Source organism: Morus notabilis, unplaced genomic scaffold (assembly GCF_000414095.1).
Source record: "Morus notabilis unplaced genomic scaffold, ASM41409v2 Scaffold349, whole genome shotgun sequence".
Lineage (NCBI taxonomy): Eukaryota > Viridiplantae > Streptophyta > Magnoliopsida > Rosales > Moraceae > Morus > Morus notabilis.
The window spans coordinates 40,951-68,426 of record NW_010363521.1 but is presented as its reverse complement, the minus strand read 5'-3'; the positions used below and the strand labels follow the sequence as shown (position 1 = coordinate 68,426).

Below are 27,476 nucleotides of genomic sequence, written 5' to 3'. Positions count from 1 at the left end.
ACTCGAATTAGCGAAATGAACAGGGCCTATGTTTTTTCGATTTACAATAGTTTCATACATGGGATTACGTCATTTTTTTTTGGAACTCCGGTCAACATCACTTATCAAAGTATTTTTCTTGACTATACACATCAATATCTTTTTCGCCACTGAAAAAACACGTACAATATCACTTTAAAAAAAAAAATGTACAATAAAATTTCACATTCGACACTAACCATCGAAATGCCTTGTACGTTATCTAAGTAGCAATTGCAGTTCGCAAGAGTCGTCTCAATAGGAAGTTAATAACTTACCCTAATTAAGTTGACTAAGGATAAAAACTTCTAGATAATAAAAGAGAAAATTAGAGATATGTTCCTCATAAATCACGTCGTTACTCCTGTCAACAACTAATTTTTCAGAGCCAACATGAGCTCAAATGGGCTAGCACAACGAAGCAAGTGGCACGACACGATGCATAAGTGCATTGGTCAACTTACCAGGATAAGTCAACGTGCAAGGACTTGTTGGTTAGCACAATACCACAAAGATAAACAGCGGACCTTACCAAGTCCAACATAAAAAGCATGAACATGCTTATGCTAAATGGGAGAAGACTTTTGTTCCCTTTGCCAAGCAGTTATCCTCACCTAAACCGTTAAAAACTCAACGTTCCATTGACGGAAATATCAAAGTTGTAACATATAATAAGTCCAGGGAAAATTTTGTGCCATTTTGAGTTATAGAGGCTAAAATAAGATAGTTCCTATTCTTCAGGGGCCAAATATGAAATTAACACTTAGTCACATTCATTGTATGATATGCATAAAATAATGTCTTTTGGTCATAGGGACATGTAGATCATGTGTCTCAAAAAATTTGTTTGGATCATACAAGCATATTATAATGAATGAAAGAGGCTCAAAATAGTCCTTCGACACACACACACACACATCCGTAGCTACAGTTCATCATGAGTCAAACAGACAAGGTAAGCAATTAAGCCAACCACAGGGAAAAATCCAAGGAATTTTACCATACCGACCTTCCTTTGCTCAACGTTTTGAAGGTTGTCACCTATTAACCAAGGCTGGAAAACAATGTAAAAACCAATATCCCAAATGAATGCATATGCAAGCCTCTCTGATCCGAGATAACTGATCAAAACCTCAAATCTCTCTACAATTCCACCAAAATTGCCATCCATTCGGCCGAAGAGTGCCCATAGAACAGATATTAGACACACAACTCCACCACTAAGTCCGACAACCGACGCGCCTTTGGTCATCACAGACTCCAGCTGCGAGCGCTTTCTCTGAGTGTAGTTTGAGTCAGTCTTATTTAGTCGGATTGCCATGTAAGGTATCAAAAATGCTGGTGACACATAATATAAAAGTGTCAATGAACTCCATTTGAATGGAATTTTAACACAACATTCATGTAACAAATCGAGTGAAGAGAAATTTTCCCACAAATATTTTAGTTAAGCTCTACATGACCAAGCAAATCCAAATGCTCATCAGTCATGAGAGTTGCCAAGGAACATACTGTTTGTGAGGAACATCTGCAGGCCCCACAAAACGTCTAGAGAGCCCTTGTATCTGTCCCTCCGGCGATCCGTGAACAGCAAAGGAGCAAACATGAATGTCCACCCAATGACAAAGTTGAAAAGTCCTTCAGACATCTTATTAAAGGAAAATTAAGCATTATTAGAAATAAATCTTTGGATTAATAAACAATTTGGTAAATCACAAAGTACTAACCAAATATAGTTTCACAAAATAATCCATACCGGGTGTAGAACTGGGGCTTCAAGCACATAAATGCCGACTACTCTGCCAAGAAGGTAAATGCAGATATCACATGACAAGAACTTGCTCAAAGAATCAGAATGACAACGAACTAGAAAAACCAGAGGAAAATACAATCCACTGCTCGATATACAAAAATTAGATAAGACTTTCAATATGAACATGACACTCAGAAGCCTATTTGGCATTTGCTTTTGCTTATGTTCTTGGGCAATAGAAGAAGAGGAATTTAAACTATAATTTTTCAGTTAGCGTTTGCAGCTACAATTTTAAAAGAGCTTAATGAGACAAAAGGATATCCAAATAAATAGAACTGTTAGAATGAATTTTATAAAATCTCATTAAAGCTCTTGTACAAGTTTCAAAATCTTCTTAAAAGAGTTGTTTTTCTTAAGTTACAACTTTGCTAAAAGCTATTTTGAACACATTTAAAAGCAAGTTTTGGACCCAAAAAGCCGAAAACAACTATAAGGAAACAATGCCAGACAGGCCCTCGATCCGATTTTCCATAGGTTTCCAACTCACCGAAACATCTTTTCCCTATAAATAACCAGAGACAACCCCGTGTCCATGACGCATGGAATTTACAATGCACTATGTTATAATGAGGTAGCATTAAAATCTTCTTCTTTCAAAAGCAAGAAGTGTACATGATACATTTGAGCCAGAAATTTGTTCAGAAACAATAAAAGTATAGAAAATTGTGATTAGCTTAGCCAAAATAACAAAAACAAAGGTAACATCAAAACAAGTCTGGAAGTGGGGTTGTAGACAACCTCACTCCACTATAAGGTAAAGAGTTCGAATCCCCCATGATGGAGATCACAATACTAATTTCTGTTATTATGTCAGGCGCAAATATAGAAACTAGGATATTATTTTATTTTCTTCCTTTTATTATATTTAGTTTTTGGTTACTAGTATATTTTCTTAAGTTAGTTGCCTATTATGTTTTGTGCGAATTTCGAAAACCTGTGAGGCATTGCCAAGATCGGAATATGTTTTTTTTGTAGTATCCCATACGTCTTTAGCAGTAGAAAGAAAGAGATATCGGCGGCTGATCATGGGTTCCATGGAGTTGATAAGCCATGCGTGTACAATCAAGTTTTCGGCAAATCACTTTTTGTATGTAGAGTCGGTCGGTGCTAGAGCTTTAGCTTCACCAGTGATGTATTCGAATTTTCTCCTGCCACAGATCACAATTTTTATTGATTGAGACCATTGAAGATAATTTTTTCCATTGAGTTTGTGAGCCGTAATTTGGAGAGTTATTGTCTCCACCTTGAAACGTGTGACGGACTGATCGGCGTGCGTTTTATCAGAGTTTTCTGATTTGGAATCATCTCCACGTGAGGGCCCCATCATGGCTGTTTTGCCATTGAAATATTCAGAGTTCAAGGCTCTGATACCATGAACGCAGTTTAAATAAATCTGCCTTACTTTGTTAATCGAAAGAAAGTTCACTTAAATAGACTAGGGCTTGAATACCGAGTCCATTATCTTCTCTAAGATAATCTATCCTATTTGAATTCAAATACTAATTGATAATTCCTAATCCAAATAACTGGAAATAATAAACAAAATAATAAAGATAACTATTTGACTTATTCAACCTATCTCTAAAAGATCTTATCTGCTAACAAGATTCGACGGTCTTTTTAGATTGGTTGGATAGGATGGATTAGTATTTTGATTGGTACCGCTTGACTGATGACCAACGTCTTAGTATGGCTAGAATTAAGTTAGTGGGTAGTGCCAAGGACGCGTTTGGAACTCGTTCCAAAATGATTTTATTTTTTGTATAAAAATGAAAATGAAAACGTTTTTAATATCAGACATAAATCATTTTTAAAAATGCGTTTGGTAGTTTTATCAAGAGATTATTTTCAGTGTAAAAAAACTCATTAATGTCTCTTTCTCTCTCTCTGCTTGAGAGAGGAGAAAGCGAAAACAAAAAATGAAAAACGACTAAAAGTCGTTTTTCATTTTTCTCTCATCGTTTTCATTTCTGTTTTTTGTCTTTATTGCACCAAACGCCGTTTCGGAAACGTTTTCATTTTTTCTTTCTCGAAAAACGTGAAATAAAAACAGGATCAATTCCAAATACGGCCAAATGTTTTTAGAAAATGGTCATGAGAGATGTTGAGCTTAGACGCCGTACACCAGTTTTGTCGTGGGATGACATGAGAGATATTTTGAGAAACAAGTATGTCTCACCATACTACATGAGCGATCTTTTATCACAGTTCCACAATCTCAGACAAAATACTTCCACTGTTCATGATTATATGTCGAAGTTTGAGGACTTAATGTTGCGTTGTCAAGTTGATGACGAACAACGAGTTCTAGTTACTAGATTTGTAAATGGTTTAAGAGCAGACATTAGGCGTGAAGTTCAATTCCACAACCTTTTTAACATAGACTCTGCTAATCAAAAGCCTTAGATTATGAGAGGTACCTTCGCTATACTCTTAGCCGTCCTTCAAACCCTATGGATATTCGTTCCAACAACCTTCCACTCTTGTTGGGCCTAACACTAGTACACAGCCTTCTACCAATCAACCACCCTCAGGTTCTAGTGCTCCTTCCACCAATCCGGCTAAGAATACGCTTGCTACTCCATCTAGTTCTCGCACTTTTTCGTCCCAGATTGAGTGTCACCACTGTCATGCTAAGGGTCAAATAGTTTCCCGTTGTCCACACCGCACTTTAGTTCTTGATCATGAGGATGACACCCCATTAGAGGATAATAATGACCTTTTCATAGTTGATCACATAGAGCCTGATTATGAGGAGGACCCTTCTGTGCTGTATGACGACGACTTTCCCTTTGATGAGGATTATCTTTCTGTCAAGAGATGCATTTTATCCACCCCTGATGATAGTGATTCTTGGAAACGCACTAGCATTTTCACACTTTTGTTCCTGTTATTGGGAAAACATGTAAGCTAGTCATAGATGGAGGTAGTTCAATGAATGTAATTTCTAAGTCTGCTGTTGAAAAATTTGGTCTTAAGTTAGAGCCACATCCTCATCTATTTAGGGTAGCCTGGGTAGATAAGACTTTCTTACCTGTTAGAGAACGATGTCCAGTCTCAAGATTGGACCATATTCTGAGTATATCTACTGTTAGGTTTTACCTATGAATGTGTCCCACCTTCTTTTAGGTCGCCCATGGTTATATATGATAATGCTGTATGATACGATATCTGCTAAGGCACCTTTCGAGCAGGTGTATACTCCAAGAAGAAGAAACGGGGATGGGAAGAAAGCAATTTAGGAAGGAAAGACAATTTTGTTTTATTTCTTCGATAATCATCTCTCTTACAACCAAAGCTTAAATGGCATGAGCCAAGCGAGAACTTCAGGAGATCGCCTAACCAACTAAGGACTCCAAGGCTGGGACGTTACAACAGAAAATTCAAATCAAGGAAAACTCTAAATTAACAACCATAGTCAGTAAATTCAACCACTATCCGAAAACGACCTCAAACTCTGCAAACGACTTCAGTCACCCTCAACTCACATAGTTGTTTAGTCACTCTGGTTTCTTGATGATGCGTTTGGGCCTCCCAAGCTGGGTTTCCTTCTTGGCTTCGTCTGTGGGCTCTTCAACAGGTTCTGCAGGTTGTTCGTGAACCAGGTCCATGGGCAGAGGAGTGGGCGTATCAGTTCCCTCCCCTTCGAAATCCACCTTGTCCTCAAGGTGGAGGGACGAGTAAGCGTTGTAGAATGCTTCAAAGGGCTCCCAGGTAGCTTCCTCCGGGGTACCTCCTTGCCATTGAACCAGAACTTGTCGCTGCGGCACGCCCTGAGTGAGCACTGTCTGAGTGGCGCAAATGGCACCCGGAGCCTCAACGGGCTTGTTGTCCCAGCTCCCTGGCGGCAGGTCATGTTTCTGGACAACCGCCTTGCCACGGAACAACTTGAGGACTGAAATGTGAAACACCAGGTGGATACGACTCCCATTTGGTAACCCCACTCGATAAGCAACCTGTCCCACCCGTTCTAGAACCGGGAAAGGTCCATAGAAACGTTTGCAAAGCTTATGGTGACGACCCAGAGCAACAGACAACTGACGATAAGGTTGTAATCGAACCAACACCATGTCTCCTATTGCCAAAGATAACTCACGACGGTGAGCATTGGCATTGAGAACCATACGGTTCTGGGCTGCAAGCAAGTTAGCCCGAAGTCTCCGAAGCAGGTCGTCCCGAGTAGTCAGCGCCTCATCAAGAGCTTGGATTGAAGTAGAGCCCCTCGTATACTGTGGAATAGTTGGAGGAGCTCGGCCATAGAGAGCTTGGAAGGGCGACATCTTGAGGCTGCTGTGATAGCTGGTATTGTAATGGAACTCGATCCATCTCAGAAGAGAGACCCAAGTGCTTGGTTTCTCTTGGGTAAAGGCCCTCAAGTACTGCTCCAATCCACGATTGACAACCTCGGATTGCCTGTCCGTTTGAGGATGGTAAGCACTGCTCATAGACAATTGTGTGCCACTCAACTGAAATAGCTGCTGCCAGAAAGTGCTCAGGAAAACCGGATCATGATCCGACACGATAGAGCGAGGAAACCCATGATGACGCACCACCAAGTCCACAAATAAAGTGGCCACTTTGCTTGCGGTGAAGGCAGTAGGTAAAGGGCCAAAATGCGCTGATTTAGACAAGCGATCCACCACCACCATAATGACAGAAAGCCCCTTTGACGGAGGAAGACCGGTGATGAAGTCCATGGTCACGTCCTCCCACACAGCCTCTGGAATTGGAAAGGGTTGCAACAACCCAGCAGGAGCCTGGGTGGAGTATTTCACCTGCTGACAGAGGAGACAGTTGGCAAATGTGGTTGACTACCGTTTGGCGCATCTTGGGCTAGTAAAAATTGGCTGACAAGCGAACGAGGGTACGTTTGATTCACACGTGCCCACCACTAGGGGTGTCATGGAACTCTTAGAGGAGCAACTCACGGAGGGTCGACGTTGGACTGATGACATAACGCCCACGAAAGAGAAGGAGGCCCCGAACCACTGAGTAGGATGCAGGTAGAAGTGGTGTTTGGTATGGAGAGCTTGCAAAAATGGCTCTGTGAGGTTTTCATGTTGCAACTTATCCAGCAGGTGGTAAACCGGGCTAGAAACCAGAGCAAGAAAGCATGATAAAGAGCCATCCGTCAGGTCATCCCACTCTGCTGGCACCTGAGAAAGCGCATCAGCAGCGCGATTGGAGCTTCCGGGCTTGTACTCAATACGAAAGTGGAACCCCAGAAGTTTTCGAACATAAGCTGGCTGATCCGGTATCTGAATAACCTGCTGTAAAAGCTCTTTGATGCTCTTATGATCGGTTCGAATCACAAAAAACTGGCCCAACAAATATTGCCTCCCTTTAAGAACAGCCTCCGTGATGGCATGCAACTCTTTGATGTAAACTGAGGACGCTCGCAAATGGGGACCCAATTTCCGACTGAAAAAGGCGATGGGGTGGCCTTGCTGCATGAGAACAGCCCCAAGACCATCATTGGAATCGACTTCGAGCATGAATTGCTGTAAGGTGTTGTGGACAGAATCAGATAGAGCTTCGAGCTGCTGCTGAGAGATCAGGGAACTGTCAGAAGAAGCCATGGAAGAGGGAGAACGACGATGAAAGCACCAATGATACGATATCTGCTAAGGCACCTTTCAAGCAGGTGTATACTCCAAGAAGAAGAAACATGGAAGGGAAGAAAGCAATTTAGGAAGGAAAGAAAATTTTGTTTTATTTCTTCGATAACCATCTCTCTTACAATCAAAGCTTAAATGGCATGAGCCAAGCGACAACTTCGGGAGATCGCCTAACCAACTAAGGACTCCAAGGCTGGGACGTTACAATAGAAAATTCAAATCAAGGAAAACTCTAAATTAACAACCATAGTCAGTAAATTCAACCACTATCCGAAAACGACCTCAAACTCTACAAACGACTTCAGTCACCCTCAACTCACATAGTCGTTTAGCCACTCTAGTTTCTTGATGATGCGTTTGGGCCTCCCAAGCTGGGCTTCCTTCTTGGCTTCGTCTGTGGGCTCTTCAACAGGTTCTGCAGGTTGTTCGTGAACCAGGTCCATGGGCAGAGGAGTGGGCGTATCACTGTACAACATTATGGTCGTAATAATACCTATAAGTTCACGTGTTGTAAGAAGACCATTCTTTTGCGTCCTGTCAAACCCGTTTCACGACCCTGTCCTGTAGCTAAACCATTTTCTAGGAAACCCACGGCCCAAAGACTCCAAATTTTGACCCATAAGTCTTTTGAGAAAGAAAGATCCACAGGTAAAAGTCCTTTTGAGATTGTCTATGGCCTCCTTTTACGTCAACCTGTTGACCTTATTCCTTTGCCTATTGATTACCGTTGTTCTGATTACGCCCAAGATTTTGCTGATCACATCCATACTTTGCATGCTGAGATTAGACGAAAATTTATTTTGAGTAATGATAAATATAAACTTGCTGCTGACGCACATCGTAGGCATAAAGAATCTAATGAAGGTGATTATGTCATGGTTCGCATTAATCCTAAACGTTATCCAAAACATGCTGTTAAAAAGTTAGATGCACAAACTATTGGCTCTTTTCCTATCCTTCGTAGACTTAGATCTAATGCTTATTTAATCGATTTGCCATCAAATATGTCTATTAGTCCATTTTTCAATGTTGCAGATTTGTTCCCTTACCGAGGTACTTTCGAGTCTCCAGTTTTACCTTCTTCTATTTTTGTAGGTACATATTCTGCACCAGTTGCTCGTGCTCCTTCTGCTCCTTTAGATCCTCCTGAGGTTATTCTTGATGCTCTTGACAATGAGTTTGTTACTTCACCTATTGGTGGTTGTCGTTGCTCTCTTGTTCGTTGGAAAGATCGTCATTCGACTGATGATACTTGGATAACTGAAGAAGAGTTCCGTCAACGTGCTCCTACCATCTTGGACAACTACTTGCAATCTAAGTCGTCGGAGTCGAGTTCTTTTCAACAGGGAGGAAATGATGGAGATCACAATACTAGTTTCCGTTATTATGTCAGGCGCAAATATAGAAACTAGGATATTATTTTATTTTCTTTCTTTTATTATATTTAGTTTTTGGTAACTAGTATATTTTCCTAAGTTAGTTTCCTATTATGTTTTGTTTCCCAATTGTATTTAGTTTCCTAATTGCGTTTAGTTTCCTATTAGTGTTTGAATTGCTTATCTATAAATAGGCCTAGTATTGTTCATTGTTTTTGGAGAACTTATTGATTGATATTACAAGTATTCAGTTTTCCTCTCTCTAAAGTTCTTCCCTTTCTCTCTCTAAATTCTCCTCTTATTCTACCTTAATTCTTCTTTTTCCTGTCTTCTTCCTTTTCTTCTTCTTCTCTCTTTTTTTCTCTACTCAGACCCTACATCACCCCACCTCCAAGTTCCCCAAAAGAAAAAAAAAAAAAATGTATGTATGTATGTATGTATGTATATATAGAAGATATAAAAGTGTTATATAAATGTATATACCGGGAAGTGGGACAACCAAGGTTCTACTATTACAATATGTTACACTCCTAAATAAGCCATTGAGTGTGCTGCAACCAAATAATGTTAACTAAAGCGGAGTGTACACTATCCATAACACTTTTATATCTTCTACTGACGACAAGTACACCAAAAGTTAAGGTCAAGAATCAATAGAATAAAAAAATGGTCTGGACTCAAGTAAACTAATATCCTAAACAGACTAGAAAATATTAACAAGACACATAATGAACACAACAGAGTATTTTATTGAACATATACAACAACAGAAATTTGAACAAACTTACCAGCATTCATGAGAGGCAATATAAAGAAGAAATTGAGAGAAAGACCCACAAGCGAATTCACTGTCTCCGCACTGATTGCCCACACAGGATCTCCCTGATTATTAATTTTTTTTTTATAGAAAAAAATGCAATACTATGAACATCAGAAAAATAAGAAAGAAGAAAAACAGAAAAAGGCAAAAAAGGAATATTTTAATTACAGGGGCATAAGGGAGAAGAAAAAGCCAGAAAATGTAGACTCCTTCTGCGACCCAAAGCAACGCTTGAGTCGCTCTCCGTAAATCATCATCCAACTCTTCCATGGAGGCGCTAGGTTTCTGTGGAGAGGCGCGGCATGTGAGCTTATCGCTGAATCCAAACGGAAACTCCAATTTCGATTTCGTGGTCTCGAAGGATTTTGAAGGCAATGTCTTGACGAATGAAGGAGAGAGATGGGTTATCTGATTTCTCGAGCGATGAATAACGGGTTTCTTCCGAAGGAAGGAACGATTGTTGCAGAGCAGAGCTTGAGAGGCTGCCATGATGGAGCTCATCTCTCGTTTCTGCTTTCTCAACTTGCGTCTCAGCTCTCACCACGAAATACCTGTCGAGTGGATTTGACGAGATAGTGGTCTTTCGGTAATTTTGGCCTTTCTGGGGAGGACTAATCAGTCCTTTCGTACGCTTTAATTTGAACTCTACTTTTCATGAGGGAGTCGCATGTGATTACCACTAGTTGTGCCTAAAACCACTCAGGTAAGAGTTTTGATGTTTTAAAGATGTTTGGTTCGTGGATTAAAATTATGTGATTAAAATTATTTTTAATTTATGTGTATTTTTTAATGAGAAAAAATATTATAATAAATTATAAATTATGATTCGAATCATGATTTGAATCCTCCAATCAAACGTAATTTTGAGTAAATTAGTTAGGGTTGTTCACAGATTTATGATTTTTAAAATCGCTGACCCCGTTTCATGTCAATATTGTTAATAAACTGTTAAAAATTAGACCATACCATTTTTTTAATAATCCAATTGGATTTTTAACTTTCTCTAACGGTTCAGACCGGATCAATCCATTAAGGATATATTTAAAAAATAAGAAACAATAAATATAAAAACTTTTGAGCATTTTGAGTAAAACTACTTAGTTTTGTTTAATAGTTATAGACTTTTGTTTTGACCTACATATTATTGTTGTATGTAACTTTTAGAGTGCTAATTTTAAAGGATAATATGTATTATGTAACATATTATTTTGTTATTTTTTTAAAAAAAATTACAATATCGGTCTAAATTACAATTTAACCAAATCAGAACATTTGCAAACAGTCTGATTTGATCCGATCCCATCTTACAAATAGTCTAGTCCGGTCTGAATTTCTTAAAACTGTTAATAATGATCTGGTCTGAAAACTTAACGGTTTAAGACCAGATTAGTTCCATGAACAACCCTAAAATTAATGAGATGCTACTTAAATTTTTAATTATAATACATTAATCTTTGAATATAATATTGTTATAAAGTGCTAATAAATTATTGAATGATGTCCTTTTGACTTAAAAAGATGTGGGAACAACTACTAGTCATAGCTACTCCTTTGATCGCTAACCCAGATATCTCATGTGTTGAATAATATATGTATTGAACCATAGATACTTGTAACAAGTGACAAGCGCGTCACTTCAACGTTAAAATAGTCTCAACTTTTTGGCGTGGGACCCAAACCTCAGACATTTATCAATCCACTTCGGACTAAAGGGCACTATCCACTAGGATACTACCTTCGTGATAAATCTTCATCATATTACAACTTATAAGAAAACATCTTTATTTACATGACATGACGTGCTTCTATTATCATCAAAATTTCCAATTTTTCCCTCAAACAAATTCATATAACATGTACAGGGATGTTTTCTCTAAATTTTAACAATTTGCCTTAGTTTGGTTGACCCTGCAACATTTTTGTAAATTTAGAATAATTTGACAAAACTAAGAATATAAGGGCTAACTTGTAAATTATGAAAAGTTCAAGGGTAGATGTCCCAAAATACCTTTTGTAAATATCGACAATCAAAGGGCTCGTTCATTTCACCGGTTCGAGTTTTCAGTTCTAAGTTTCTACAGTAAAAATCTCTAAAAAATGTCACATCTAACTTTTTTTGCTACAGTGAAAAGTTCTAAAAAAATATCACATCTCAACTCAAATTGAAAACTCAAATCCGTGAAGTAAACAAGGCCTGACTATAGGAAAACTAAACGTTGTTTTGGACAAGCCAACTCCTTTTTTAGTTATTTTTTTTTTGTTTTTTGTTTGCATAGAATCCTCCTAAACTTTGCCTATTTAGTAGATTGATTCTTAAGTTAAAAATCTTTATAATTAACTTTTAAAATTTTAAAATTTATTGCATAACCAATCTAATTAAAAACGGTGTTAAAAGGGACGGATATTTTATACATGACTAGCACGTGACACTTTAAGAAGGGCCAGGTCCATTTGATGATTTGGGAATTAATAAAAAAATTAATAAAAATTAAAATAAGGGTCGTTTAGTTCGTTGATTTAAAATTTTAACTTAAGTTAAAATGTGATTTTATGTAATAATTTTTTACTGTAATAAAAAAATTAAATATAATTATTTTTAAGAGTTTTTTATTATAATAAAATTTAAATTTTAAACTCGAATCGGTAAAATCAACGGAGTTGAGAAAAAATAAGGAAAAGGGGAAAAAATGACGGAAATAAAAAAACGTAGCTCCCAATCTCTCACATTGATTTCTACGTCGTCTTCCATCCCCCCATCCACTCACCGTCGAGTCCCCACCGCGCCTGATTCTCGGCGGTGCATCTGTCCTCTCCGCCACCAGATCCAGGCGTCATAGCACCCTCGTCGCCAGATTCTGACAACACAGCGGCCCCTTCGCATCCTCTGCGGCGTCGCTGTGCCTCCCTCCGCGATTAGTTTCGAGGTTTCGTCCGTCCTCGCCGTCATAACAGCCTCTCCCCCGGTGGATTCTCGGCGTCGCAACCACCCACCACGAGATTTAGTGAGCTCGTCCCCTACAAAAGAAGAAAAGAAAAGAGGAAAAAAATGTACAAGAGTCACTGCAATTTGACTTTGCCCGCAGGTTGATTTTGGCCAATTCAAAAATTGTTTGGTCTCCTCTTGAAAAAGAAAAAACAAAGAATATAATAAATTTAATAGTCTATTGAACATATATGAACATAGATTCATTCATTGAAATAAAATTCAATTCGCAAGTTGATCCCCTGGTATGGAAAGAGAGTTCCATCTGGTGACATAAATTATTAGAGTGAAAGTTGATGAGTAATGACTTAAAGCAAACACACGAAATAAATTATTGGAGTATAAAGTGGAATATTTTAACGTGAACTTCCGTAATCATAATAATTTATTCTGTAATTAATTAAAACATTTTATAGATAATTATGTTAATATAAATTAACACATGTATGTATATTAAATATTAGTTCATAATAAGATGAATACTTATTTTATTAATTCGTTTGAGGCATTTAAACTTCTTTTATCTCATAATATTTAGTTAATCTATTAGACTAAATACCCTCTCTGAATGAATACTGATTAAAAGTCCTTAGGCCTATTTGGTTTATATAGGCACCACCATTCTTTAGAGAAGGGGGCTTGAGCTTGTGGGGCATATTTTGGAGTGTATGGCCAAACAGGGAGAGAGGGAGAGATATGAAGGAGCTCAATGACTGTTCTTGCCATTCTTCTTCCTTTTGCAGGTACTCCATGGATTCTGATAACTCTAAGAAATTACAGTTATTTTATGCATTTTTAGCTTAAAGTTTGCTTAGCCAAGAGTGTATTTCATTGTTTCTTCTGTGTTTTTAACTTAGATTTTCTGGGTTTGTATTTTATCTTGCTAAATTCTATACTTGTACTGCTTTCGGGTTAAGGAGTGATTTGAGTCACAAAGAGGTTGAAATATGCATAAGTTGTGATTTTACAAATTGCAGGGAGAAAGCAGTAGCATTCTGCTGCAGCATTTTAGGTGCAGCTGGCAAGTGGTATGACATCAGCGCATTACCTGGAAGAAAAGGATAAAAAAACCCATGTGAGCTGATTAAGCTGTATAGTAGTGTGGACCACTTCAGTCCCTATCAATTGAAGCCATATCAAAGAAAGGTCTAACTTTTGGAATAATGGTGTCCATTGTTATTTGATTTGTGCGATCAATAACATTGGTGAATTAGGTGAAGAGTACGGAAAGAGAGGGATTCGAACCCTCGGTAAACAAAAGCCTACATAACAGTTCTAATGCCTTCAACCACTCGGCCATCTCTCATACGTAATGATTATGGTTCATAAACCGAATGAATAGTGATTCATATTAGGTTTTTGGATAGGTGCGTACACTCTATTTTAACTATAAAAATAGAAACTGAGGGGGTCGAAGACCAAGAAGTGAGTTATTTATCAGCCAAGCATTCTTCTTACGGCTAGATCCAATCTCCTGGTCCCTGCGGAAAGGAAAAAGAATTTCACGTTCTTCCTTTCGGGAAGGGAGGTTTTTTTCCTATTGATTGGGGCTTTCTCCAGACCTCTAGGAAAAGAATGAAAAAAAAGGCTCGAATGGTACGATCCCTCCGTCACCCCAGAATGAAAGGGGCGATCTCGTAGTTCTTGGTCTGTGAAGATACGTTGTTAGGTGCTCCGTTTTATTTTCCCATTGAGGCCGAACCTAAACCTGTGCTCGAGAGATAGCTGTCCATATACTGATAAGGGATGTATGGATTCTCGAGAAGAGAGGAGCCGTGGTGGTCCCTCCCGGATCGCCCGGATCCCACGAGTGAATAGAAAGTTGGATCTACATTGGATCTCACCTGAATCGCCCCATCTATCCTCCTGAGGAGAAGTTTGGTTTCAAACCCCGGTTGGTTGTCCCTGTTGTTTTCTTTAGCCTTGAGCAATCCTTGCATCTCCACTATCTTGACGTTAAATGGGACAAGTTATTATATATGGTATGAATCTCTTTATGAATCTGTTAATGATTAAATAGACATAGCCTTGAGAATGGATGTGTTTCCTAGCTTCACTAATGTGTTGAGAAACTCTATGATGAGTGGGAGTGTATGGATAACACCGAGATAGTAGCGTCTCATTTTAGGATGAGACAGTCACTAAAATTAACTTTATGGAGAACGTTGTTGATAAATGTATATATGTAAGGTTGGTGGGAGGTTGCATGTTTCTGTTTTTTATGTCGGTGACAGCTTACTCATGCCTAATGATTCTGACCTATTTGTTGAAACAAATAGCATGTTGCCTAGTCACTTTGGTATGAGAATCTTGAAAATGCCTCTTATGTTCTAGGCATGTAGATTCTCAGTTACAAGGATAAGTGCATTTTTTTGTTCGTCTCAGAGAACCTATATTGTTCTTGTTTCAAACAAGTTCAGTATGCATTCTTGTTCTCCTAGTAAGCATTGTTTGTTAAAATGACAAACTCTTAAAGGTGTAATGTCCTTATGGTGAAATAAGAGAGATCAGATAAAATTGTCCCTTATGCTTACGTGTTTAGCAGCACGATGTATGCTCAAGTATGCACGCATCTTATTATTGTGTTTGTTGTTGACGTGCAGATTTAGTACTTGAGTGATTGTTGTTATTATTATTGAATTAGCTGGGAATGAAGTACCAGATAGTTGTATATCGGTGAACCAACACTTTTGTTGTAGTTGGATCTCGTGATGCCGATTATGTAGGCTGCATAAATGATAAAAGGAGGAGCTACTTTGTTAAAGAGTGTCAAATAGACACTCGTAGCATCCTTGACTGTGATACGGAGTGTGTGGCGTATCATGAGGCTATTTGTGTGATGTAATTGTGGAACCTTATTTCCGCATTAGGACTAGTTCATTCCATTTCTAGACCGGCTGAAACTGTGTTGTGAAGTTCCATAATAGTATATTTCTCTTAGAACACCACGAGCATTGTCCGCTCAAGCATAATGATGGTGTGTTCTATTATTGTAAAGAGAAATTGTAAAAGGCCTCATTGTTTTTGAAAACACGCCTATAAACAACATGTTGATAGTTCCACTAAAGGCTTACCAATAAAGTGTTTTAAGAACACGCATCCCACTCGAGACTGTAAGGAGCATGTAGTTGTATTGAGTTAGTGAGAGTTTACTGCCATTTGTGTGTGACATGTTGTTAAGGATTGCTTATGCCTCAAATAACACATGCATATTCATGGATCGGTCACTTTGTATGTGATGTTGTGTTGACACACTTTTTAATTGGTAAAGTGACAAGTTGAAAAGAGACATTTGGTTGTTAGTCTCTATCATTGTTTTCGATCCATACATTAATGTTGTTCTCATGCTTTGATGAATCTCTAGCACCTGATTATGTATAATGATTGTATCCTGTCGATACGTTATTATGCATGATTATTTTGGGCTTGTGTTTATTATGTGAGATTCTTAGTTAATGCTTATGCTATGATGAGTGAATGTTCATTGTATGATTATGCCGTCCAAGTGGGAGACTGTTGGAATATTTTTATGTGAACTTCCATAATCATAATAATTCACTCTGTAATTAATTAAAGCATTTTATAGACAACTGTGTTAATGTGAATTAACACATGCATGTATGTTAAATATCAGTCCATAATGGGATGTACATTTATTTTATTAACTCGCTTGAGGTATTTGAACTCCCTCAATCTCATAATATTTAGTCAACCCATTGGACCAAATATCCTCGAATGAATACTGGTTAAAAGCCCTTAGGCCTATTTGGTTTATATAGGCACCACCCCTTCTTTAGAGAAGGGGGGTTTGAGCTTGTGGGGCTTATTTTGGGGTGTATGGCCAAACAGAGAAAGATGGAGAGATATGGAGGAGCTCAATGGTTCCTCTTGCCCTTCTTCTTCCTTTTGCAAGTTCTCCATGGATTCCGGCCGGCCATCGATGTTTTCCGGCAACCATGAACGACGTGCTTCCACTGCCCACCGGAATATGAGGTATGCCTAAATCCCAAATAACAATTTTGTGGCATTTTCAGATTTTAGGCTAGATTAATTATTATGATCTTGTTTAGATTATGTGTAGATCATTTTAAATCTAGCATAAAGTTGATGAGTGAGAGACGTTGAAAGGCAGTTTATCAAAAAAACCCAAAAATGAGTTTAGTGAGAAAACCCAGAATAGGAAGCAATTAGTTTTTGAGAACTTGAGCTCTGAGATCCTTCCTCTCACCACATTCACCATGGCAGCGCCACGATGGGCGACCATCTCTCCCTTCCGGCGATAGCAGCCTAACTTCCCCTCGTGTTTGTCTCTCCGGTGGGTCAGTTTTTAGGTTTAATTTAAGCTTTTATATTCTCTTTTTTAAGATGTAATTGTTACTAATGTACAATTTTGCCCCTCATAAGTGACACGTGAAGGGAACGTGACTACTCCGTCTAGTTTTTACTAGTTTTTAACACTGTTTTCAATTGGACCAGCTACACAATATATTATAAAGTTTAAGGGGTTGCTTGTAAATATTTTTAATTTAGGGATCAATCTACCAAAAACGCAAAGTTCAGGGAGGTTCAATGAAAAAAGCCTTTTTGCTTTCTTTGCAAGTTTTGCGGCTACATGTGTAATTAGACTAACAAGACGCCCGTGTATTGGAGCTTTCTTAGAAAAATTTTCCCGCCCTTCGACGCCCCCAAAACATCGCGATTATGGCTCCCAAATCTGATAGTGCCGAAGGTGACTCTTCTTTGACTTGTTTCCGTTTTCTTCTCACAATTATTTCAACTTCATTTGTCGAATTTCTTCCTTTGATTATGATTTTCCATCTTCGATTTACTAAGTCGGGCTTTTCTTTTTCGTCTGTATTTTGGGTTTATTTTGGTACATTTTTTTTGCAGCAATCGTGCTCAACTTCGTCAATGAGGTAACGATATTCTTATTATTGATTAGGATTTTGACCCCATTTTTCGCATTCTTCTGATAATAGATTATATAAATTTAAGTCGAAAACGCATAATTTTTGTTTTCTTTTGCTAATTGATTAAGAAACCAAAAATCAATCCCCATTTTCTTTCATAGTTGAGAACTAACAAATTCCAATTCGTCTGTCTGTAAGTTTCCAGGTTTAACTTTATTTTCCCACACTAATCTACGGAGCATAATTTTTCACTCTTTTCCTTTTAGCCTCTATTTTATTTTATTTTTTCCGGAAGAGAAAAAAGCAAAAGGAAAACGTAGTAAGAGATTTTCTGGCGGAAAAAAATGTACTTCTACATACTTGCATCGTCCTGTCTCAAATATTCTTCCTTTTTTGTGCTTTTTCCTATTGCGTTTAAGCCAAAAGTTATGTTCGCCCTAATATTGCTCTATATTTGTCCAGCAAAACAGGCCGTTGAATTCTCAAAATGTGGCCGATTCGCTGCAAAAGTTCAACCTCAAGAAGGCGTCAATCCAGAAAGCTCTGGATAATCTTGCTGATAGCGGGCGGATTTCGTTCAAGGAATACGGAAAGCAGAAGATATACCTTGCTAGGCAGGACCAGTTCGACATCCCAAATGGCGAAGAGCTTAACAAGATGAAGGAAGAAAATGCGAATTTGCAGGAACAGCTTCAAGAACAAAAGAAAGGAATTAGCGAGGTTGAAGGAGGTACTCTTTGTTCTCATTCATTCTATGTTTGCAGGAGATGATAATTTCTTGTTATATTAGAAAGATTATAAGATAGAGATAATTTGTTGCAGAAATAAAGGTTTTGCAGTCAAATTTAACGCTGGAACAGATGCGTGAAAAGGAAGCCAAACTAAGAATGGAGGTTGGTCAAAATGGACCATCTTTGAATTGGGCTTTGTTTTATTAATAGACTTTCAAGTATGATTATAGCTGGGGGGATTTTCCCAATGTTATATTAGGTCAAGGAAATGGAGAGAAAGCTGGAGAAATTGTGTGGTGGAGTTACGTTGGTGAAGCCAGAAGATCGCAAGGTGGTTGAACAGATGTGTGCAGAGAAAATAGGTCAGTGGAGAAAGCGCAAAAGGATGTTCAAAGATCTCTGGGATGCTATCACTGAGAACTCGCCGAAGGATCTCAAGGAATTCAAGGTTGTTTCATATGATCCAAGGGTCTTGCGAAAATATGATTTGAGGTCTTTTTCGGCATTGGATTTGTTCCTAATACTAGTAATTGATGAATTTTACAGGAAGAACTTGGGTTTGAATATGATGAAGATGTTGGTGTAAGCTTGCCGTCATTTTGTGACCTGCTGCAAAACGGTAATAAGCGGCCAAGAGTTCGGTGAATTTCTGTGATGAAGTCTATCTTAACTGAGTATTTGAGAAGATAGTTTCCTTGCTATTTGACGGCAGGATAACTTTTTGAGGAGAAAGAAGTTTCTTGATGCTCTCAAATTGTTTATCCATCTTTTGTATCCCCCAAATTTGTTTGACCAATTTATGCTTGTTACATCTTAAACCTTTGTAGTTGGCTCATGATATATAAAACAGTTTTTTCAATTCATGTGTTACTGAAACAAGTAAAAGGGTGTCTAGCGAATGCAATAGAATATAGAAATTAAAATTTAGCATAAATACTTCTCTGCTAAAGAAAATCTTCAGCTACCCCTATTTTAGATCTTCTGAAGAGTTATGAGACGGTTTGCGGAAGAGGACCCGGCAATGCATAAACCTTCCTTGACTTGCATACCCAAGTTTGTCAATACGTATGAATCAAGCCCTCTATACCCACGAACAAAAAAGTAAAAGAGTACAACTTAAAATATCTGAAAATTTTTTACCTCCATAACAAAACACAAAATCTTTCATCTTCATAATTCGTTACAAAAACAAAAAATAAAAAACAAAAAGACGAAGAAGTAAAGCATACATTTCATTCAAGAGATCAAGCAAACTCGTTGAATCAACTCATGACATAACCACACAACTAAAATTTGCATGCAGTTGAAAAACGTACCGAAAAACTCAGTAACCCCACAAGTGTCGAGTTCTCACAGAAAATGGCCCCTTTTGTAAGTTTAAACGTGGTGCATTTTCGACCCCAGAGCCCATATCATCTTTTTCTCTGGAGTCTTGCTGCACTGAATCAGCCTTTTGGCAGATTTTCATATCAGACAGAGACGTAATGTTTTTCACATCCATTTCCTCACCATCACTCTCATCGAAAACTACATCCATCGCGGAAGGTTTCACTTGACTCATAGCATCTGAGCTTGAAGAAGAGGATGGCCTCTTCAATCCTACAGTATGATTTTCAACTGGAATTTTCTTTTCTTCTAATGTAGATTCTGTCTTTGTGGGCTCGTTTCTTTGAGAAGATTTTCCTTGTTGACTCTCTGGACCACCCTGATTATCAGAATCATGTCCAGATCTAGAAAGCTCGACCGCTGCTCTTGCGGCCGCTGCAGCATAAGCTGCAGACTCAAAAGCTGCTTGAGCTGCGTCAGCGACATCTTTGTATTGCTTGGTCACCAACTTATCATTGTCGAGATCTTCTGGCAAGCCATGCAGACCCGCAGATGTTTTCGGTGCAGGTTGGTGTTGGTCCTTTTGCACATCTGTCTTCTCCTGCAATGATCACACGAAAGAGGAAGCTGTGTGTTATAAATAGTTATCGAAATTTCAAGTGATTCCTGTTTCTTGGTTAACTTGCATACCTGAGTGGAACAAGGAGCAGCTTCCTCAAGTTGCAGAACAATGCTCTTCTCGGCGGCAATTTCTTTCAGGACCATCATTCTGTTCTCCAAACTTGGCTGCCTAGTTGACAGCTTTTGTATCATCTACATAAATCCAACAAGCATATTAAGAGCCGTCATGCCATAAAAAAAAAATAGTACATCAAAATACAAATCAAAACTGAATATAGCTAAACTCTTACTATATTCAGTTTACTGGTTTTTCTCACCATGTAATGAACTTGATATTCCACATCAACCACCAGTAATATCCAAATTTTCATTTTCACCAACCTTCACAAATCTACCCCAAGACTAGGCACTACATATCATCAACAGAGAGTTGCCACAACATCACACCTCCACCACCTCACATGTAATTACCCAAAAATGTCACTACAGCCACCTTATCGTCTATCTACATTAATTTACTTTGTTTTGACATCTTTCTACCTTTTATCAAACAAGACTTTGTATTTTAATCGAATCAAACAAAAGACTTTGAATCTTAATTGTTCAAAACTTAATTTTGAGTAATTGTGCGTTTAGCAGATTATGCTTCTAAGAATAGTTATTCAAAGTGATTTTATTCTTTTTTTTTTTTAAATCTTGAACGTTTGGTACTTCAGTCTTCTTGTGAGGTCAAGTCTTACATCTTTCTGGGAGAAAAATGAGAAAGAGATATTGGCATGCCTATTTTGACATAGATGCACATTTTATAAAAAACAAAAAAAAAAATGACAAAGCACTGTTCTACATTGAAAACTTAACAAAGAAAATTTCATACATACCGCAAGGTTGACTCCGCAGTTATTACGTAATTCAATGGCGCGAGCTGCGAATTCCTTCCCGAAATGAGACGTGAGAATGGCACGAATCTCATGTAGCTCTGGAAAATCCCCACATCTTGAAGCTGCATAAAGCAAACCTGATGTTGCCTCCCTCAGTTCTTCAGGACACTCTCTGCACAAAAACAAAACAGTATTTGCTTATGATATTAGCAAACTGAGAAACAAGTAAACTAAGAACAATAGAACATATAATCTATATTCAATGGAAAATTTTCAGAATTAAGGGACAAACCTTTCATGTTCAATTAGATGAATCCTCTCAATTAAGAGGTTACAATATTTCTCTATCATGTCATACACATCCAACATATTCTGTTCCTTGATCACATGCTCCACCTGCAAAATTTCATCAAAATAAAAATCCGGGTCTCTATCAAAACGCAAATATACGCATTAAAGACTTGAAGGCTTACGCGAAGAAGAGACCGTTCATGGTTGCCAAGTTGGAGGAGCTGAAGAACATCGGACCGCGCTTGTGAGCACCTGACTTGACGCTGGTGCTTGAGAACAGCAAGGCGAGAGATTGCGAGACTGACGAGAGGTTTGAACTTTGAGGTCCTGAAGTTCTTGCCAAGAAAAGAAGTATACTTGTTTCTCATGCTAATTGATAGATAATTGATATATCTTCTTCCTATAACTTAGTACTGTACTTAGAGCCCTTTGAGAAGAAGGAGAAGACGATTATGGAAGGAGGGCACGAGAGAAAACAAACAAGTCTCGCCGTTTGAACCTTTTTATGTGACTTCAGAAGATGATGAGAAGGAGAAGAAGAAATAAAGAATAATAATAAGCGTTGTTGGTGTGGTTGAGACTTTTGAGACGGGTTTATTTTAAGCGTTTTGTACGTGTTCATGGGAAACTAGATTTTTTTTGCTTAATAACGAAGTCTTTTGTGTGTTATTATTATTATATTACGAGTGAAGAGTGTAAAAGTGACCTGGCTTTCATTTGGACGCACGCGGCGGAGGCTGAGCCAACAATTTCGAGGAAGATAGAGGGGAAGGTCTTGTCACTATTACGCGGAGTGGATGTGGACTTTCTTAAGGCTCAACTTTTTGCTTCTTTCCTTTTATTTGCTTTTTTTCTTTTCTTTTTTTATCCCTTTTTCATAGAGTCGGCAATATAGGTCACGATACGACAACACGACTAGAAAATAACACAAATTTCACGGGTTAGGGTTGAGAAAAAAGAAGTTCAAGTTAGAACTGGGTCGACCTAAAATTGACACGAAAAACATTTGTCAATTTCGGGTTAGACCCACCTAACTCGAACACGGCACGAAACTCGTAAAAAACTAAAAAATACATATATTTTTCATTACATATTTTTGATTTTATTATGAACTTGTGATATCATGATAGTTATACTCAAAATCTTATATTATTATATGCTTAATTTCAATGGATGTTATTGTATTTTAGTGTGTTATGAATTTTAAGTTATTTCTAATATGTAAAAAACTAAACAAAAGTATACAATTTTCGTGTTAATTTCGAGTTCATGGGTTAATTTCGTGTCACGGGTCACTTTCGTGTCATGTCGTGTCAACTCGTAAAGTGGTCGTGTCGTGTTCATGTTTCAGTTTTTAAAAAATTTCGTGTCTCGTGTTCGGGTTGACTGTAAATTTAGAAAGAAACGATCAAAATACGACACGAACACGGCACGTGACACGAATTGTCACCCCTACTTTTTTAATTAGTGCAAATCAATAAATATGAAAATTTCCTTGAAAGAAAAACTAATTAAGAAATTATGGCAATGGAACTTATTTGACTTCCAATATAAAAGTGGATTCTATATTATACATACTACTAAATGAGGCACTTGGGTTACTATTCTTTGAACAACCTGATCTTCTTTGTCCTTTACATTTGTGAAAATATCATGGGTATCCTTTTTTGTTCTATTTACCGTTTTACCCTATATTTTTTATTCTTCCAGTGTATTTCCTTTGGGCGTTTTCATAATTTTGACTCAAATTAGCACTCTCCGACTTTTGCTATTCCTTTTCATGAAGCTTTTGCCTTCATTCCTTCTGAGCATTTTTTTGGTCCCTTCTCTTCTCTCTCTTCCTTTCCGTGAAGCTTCTGGGCTTCACTTCTTCTCTGCATGTCTCTTTTCCCTTTCTTCTCTCTCTATGCAGCTCTTTTGCTTTGTTTCTTTCTTTTGCTTTCTTCTCGCTGTTTTAAAAGTTTCGGTAGTATTGGGTCTTCCTTTTTTTTGAGTTTTTCTGATTTTTTTTACTACGTCTCTTCTTAGTTGCTCGATGGTTTTTTTTTCAAGAATAATTTTGGCCTATGTTTCTTGCTTTTTCGTTCTTTGTTGTTCTTCATTTCTCTGTGGTTTTTTTTTTCCTTCAGATTCTTTAAGATTTCGTTGTGTCAATTTTTTTTCCTCTTATTTTATATCAGGGTTTCATTTTCCCTTTCCCCCCCTTTTTGTGTTATCGTTCGGAATAGATTCTATGTTTTTTTTCTGTCAATTCTTTAAGATTTCGTTCTGTCAAATTTGTTTACTCCTATTTCATATTAGGGTTTTGTTATCTCTTTTTTCTTCTTTCCTTCTTCTCTTTCTTTTTTGTGTTTGGTCGTTTAGGTCTTCGAAATAATCCATTTTTCTTTTATTTTTTTCCTCTTTTCTCTATTTTGGTTGTTTTTTCATAGGTTCTCTGTTCATATTTTTTTTCTCTGCACATTTGATGTTCTATTGTCGTTTTCCTTATTTGTTTCTCTATGTGTTCTTCCTTATCCTCTAATTTTCTATAACGAATATGTAGTTTTTTTCTGTCTTTTGTTCATTAGTTCTATTTCCTGTTGGCTATCATGTTGTGTAACACTTTTTTTTTCACTAATTATTACATGTTTTCATCTTTGTTTCAGGTTATATTAGTCGGGAATGTTTAGACATTTGTTTTTAGTGCAGGGTAATTTTTTCTAATGGATTAAATTTTTTTTCACTGTCTATAGGTTATTCGCTCTGTTCTGCGGTAGTTATCATGCAACGTAACACCTATTTTCAACTAGTTATTACAGTATTAAGTTTTGTTTGCAGTATTTACTACCACCACATGCTCAAAAGTTTATGTTCTTTGTATAAATATATTGTTTTCTCTTTCATGCTTACTATCTTTCGCTTTGTTTCTGTTTTCATTGTCATACAATGACAGCCTATCTTCTTTGTATCCTTTCTTTTCTTCAGTTTTCAATAGTGAGTTTTTTTTTTTTTTTTTTTTTCTTTTGTCTCTGTTTTGAAGTTTTTTTTACTTCTCCTGCATCAACTCTATCCACTTTCATTATTGGTCTGAGGTACTTCTTTCTTACTTCTTCCATGTTATTTCCAACTGCTTTTAAAATTGTATGTATTATATTACTATGATTTCTTAAGTGTATATATTGAGTTGTTAATATATGTGCTCACTGTTTTATGTTATTATGATTATGTTTGTATCAAGTTTGTTAATATTATTTGTAAAATATTGTTTAGTGTTTATATTATATACGTTATTGCTATTTAAGTAAAAATTAGGTTTCTATTTTATTTGTTATCTTAATTTGCCAACACTCCGTTCTCTGTCTAATGTGACTTCTCATTTGGTAATGATGTAGTATTTTTCTTTTATTGTTGTCATATATTAAGTAACTGTTTATAGTGATTTAGCAAGCTTTGACGTTGCCCAGATTATTTAAGATTTATGTTGTTTTACTTATTCTATTTTGTCAACAATATGTTGCTTTTATTGTCATTCTTTACTCTAAAATGGTTTGCTCTTTATCTGATTTTGCTGATGGGTTTTCGTTCTATTCTTTTACTCCTGCCTCTGTTGTTGGTTCGCCAGTTGAACTCATTTTTATGTTTCTGAAGTTTCTGAGAATTTATTTACTTCCTTTATTTTGATGTTTCTTTCCCTTGTTTTTTTACCACTGCAGTATTTCTTCTTTTTCTATTGTCTTTGTTTTGTTCTCATATATTTCAATTAGTCTTCTGGGATTAGTTTGTTTTGTTCTCAAATATTTAAGTCACTTTTTTAGAATTGGTTTCGGTGACGGTTACAAATGCCCTATTATCTTTCTTATCTTTGTCTGTACTATTTATGTTGTCTGCTTTTTTTTTATGTCTTTAGTACAAATCCTCTAATAATTTTGTTGGTATATGTTGTTAGCAGTAAAAGATAGATACTTGAACCATTTTTTCCTTTTACTATTCTGTTTGTGTTTCGTTCTTTTCTTCTTTATTTCTTTTTTCCTTCTTATTTTCCATAAATCTTTATGTAATTCAGCTGGTACTGAATGACATTGCTAAATCCTATTTCAGTTATTCCTAATGCGTGATGTTAGCAATTAAAGGTAAATACATGAACTAAATTCTTTATATCTATCTATTTAATTTCCCTATCTATTTCTTCTTTAGTATTATTCATGTAATCTGCTATTCTACATGAGGTTTCTGAGATTTTATCCTTCTTCTTTTTCTTCATGTTGTCTTCCCCTTGATTTTTTACCACTGCAGTATTTGTTGCTTTGCTATTGTCGTTGTTAACGTTGGACAGAAACTCTTAAGTTTTGATTTTTAGTTCTTTAACATTGTCTCAATATTTTCATATTTGTTTTCTTCTAAAATATTGTAGTTACTCTTTAGGGATTGCTTTCGGTTGTACTTGAAAATTCCCTCATATATGTTGTTATAAATAAAAGATATAAAACCTGAACCGTTTTTTTTCCCTTTACTATTTTGTTTATGTTTTCTTTTTTTATTCCCTATTTCTTTTTCCCTTCTTATGTTGCATAAATTTCTTTATAATTCAGTTGGCACTGAATGACATTGTTAAATCTTATTTCAGTTATTTCTAATGCGTGATGTTAGCAATTGAAAGCAAATACCTGAACCATATTCTTTATATGTGTCTATCTAATTTTCATTTCTATTTCTCCTTTTGTGCTTTCCATGTGATCTACTATTCTACATTAGCTTTTCCTACTTTCCATACCTTCTTCTAACTTTTCTTTTGATGCACAAGATATTTTTATGTGACATTTACAGTTTCATTGTAAACAATATATGTTACTTCCATACAATATCCAACATTTGAAGATGGAACAATGTTATTATGTTGTATTACTAAATAAAAATTTCATATACAAGAGTAGAGTTGTAGAAATATAAACATGTGTATATTATTTCAATATTAATGTGAATGTATTGTGAATAATGTTTTTTTTCTTTTTTCGATCTACATCTTTAGTATATATTGTACTTATTAATGATACAAATCTTTAATGTATTATACTTATTTGAAGCAGATTTGTTGTTTCGTTGCACTTTCTACCGTTGAACACATATTTGAGTAGCATTTGTGTACGACAGACACTCGAATTGTGTCAATTTCTCTCAAATACAAACGTGAATAAAGATGGTTTTGCAGGGCGAGGATGGGACGGGCAACATTCTTTGGCCTTCGCCCTATCTTGTTGCGATTGTTTATAAATGCCTAGCGAGAGACAAGGTTTAAACTTTCTGTTTTTCTTATCAATTTCTGAGGGGTTTTTTTCATCAACTTTTCCCCACACATAGGATGGGATTTCTTTTTCATTTTGCTGGGAACATGTAGGGGGATTTTCTAAACAAAAAAAATTAAATAGCTTCCAAATCATTTACCTTTTCCATATAATTCCATATATATATATATATATATATATCTAATCTAAGACTACCGTACTAAAGAAGAAAAATAGGGTGTTATATACGGGCTACGGGCAATATAATCGAGTGAATTTCCTGTAATTGAGCACCGTTTCTGCTTTGACTAGGTTTTCTTCCATTATCAGGCGGACAACAGAATATTTCAAATTCACCTGATATAACATCAGAAACTTTGAAGAAATCTAGAAGATCAGGCATCTTCTAGTAAAAATTAGTAATAGCTGAAATCCAACTGGCACATGCAGTTTAGGTGCGCCTTCAAGACTAGATAAAGAAATTATTTACTCCTTTTTTATTTCTCTCCAAAGATAATTGCTTTATTTTCATTAAATTATTGATACCTTGCACTGACGGAGCCAGGATTTGTATCCAATAGAGGCAAGTCAGTGCAAGGATTTGAATTCAATAGGGGCAAAAGTAAAATAAAAAATTATTAACTAAACTATACGATAAAAATTTCAAGGCAAACTTTTTATCTTTTCTCTTTTTTTTCTCTGATTTTATCTTTTCTAATTAACAATAATATTTTTTTAAGAGAGTGATAACTTTATTGAGTATTATGCGCGCAAGTTTATGTATATTATAAATAAATAAAAAATAAACATTAAAACAATATAATCACTTA

The 27,476-nt window shown here is 36.6% G+C and overlaps 3 protein-coding genes across 3 annotated transcripts; 1 reads left to right on the top strand and 2 right to left on the bottom strand.

Moving 5' to 3' along the window:
• Window positions 1-818: 818 nt before the first annotated feature.
• Window positions 819-10,188, bottom strand: LOC21391242. The gene is made up of 5 exons (XM_024169750.1): window positions 9,814-10,188; window positions 9,614-9,707; window positions 1,775-1,812; window positions 1,531-1,666; window positions 819-1,356 (listed from the first exon to the last, which is right to left on the bottom strand). Exons 1-5 carry the CDS (start codon window positions 10,144-10,146, stop codon window positions 944-946), a joined length of 1,014 nt encoding a protein of 337 aa, XP_024025518.1. The 5' UTR covers window positions 10,147-10,188; the 3' UTR covers window positions 819-943.
• Window positions 10,189-17,292: 7,104 nt separating this feature from the next.
• LOC21391238 (homologous-pairing protein 2 homolog) lies at window positions 17,293-19,071 on the top strand. Its single transcript, XM_024169745.1, has 6 exons — window positions 17,293-17,357; window positions 17,519-17,544; window positions 18,001-18,268; window positions 18,361-18,431; window positions 18,529-18,717; window positions 18,816-19,071. The coding sequence occupies exons 1-6, from the start codon at window positions 17,330-17,332 to the stop codon at window positions 18,912-18,914; spliced, it is 681 nt and encodes a 226-aa protein (XP_024025513.1). The 5' UTR covers window positions 17,293-17,329; the 3' UTR covers window positions 18,915-19,071.
• Window positions 19,072-19,393: 322 nt separating this feature from the next.
• Window positions 19,394-21,997, bottom strand: LOC21391237. The gene is made up of 5 exons (XM_010104521.2): window positions 21,568-21,997; window positions 21,387-21,490; window positions 21,095-21,266; window positions 20,286-20,408; window positions 19,394-20,196 (listed from the first exon to the last, which is right to left on the bottom strand). The coding sequence occupies exons 1-5, from the start codon at window positions 21,751-21,753 to the stop codon at window positions 19,594-19,596; spliced, it is 1,188 nt and encodes a 395-aa protein (XP_010102823.1). The 5' UTR covers window positions 21,754-21,997; the 3' UTR covers window positions 19,394-19,593.
• Window positions 21,998-27,476: the final 5,479 nt, after the last annotated feature.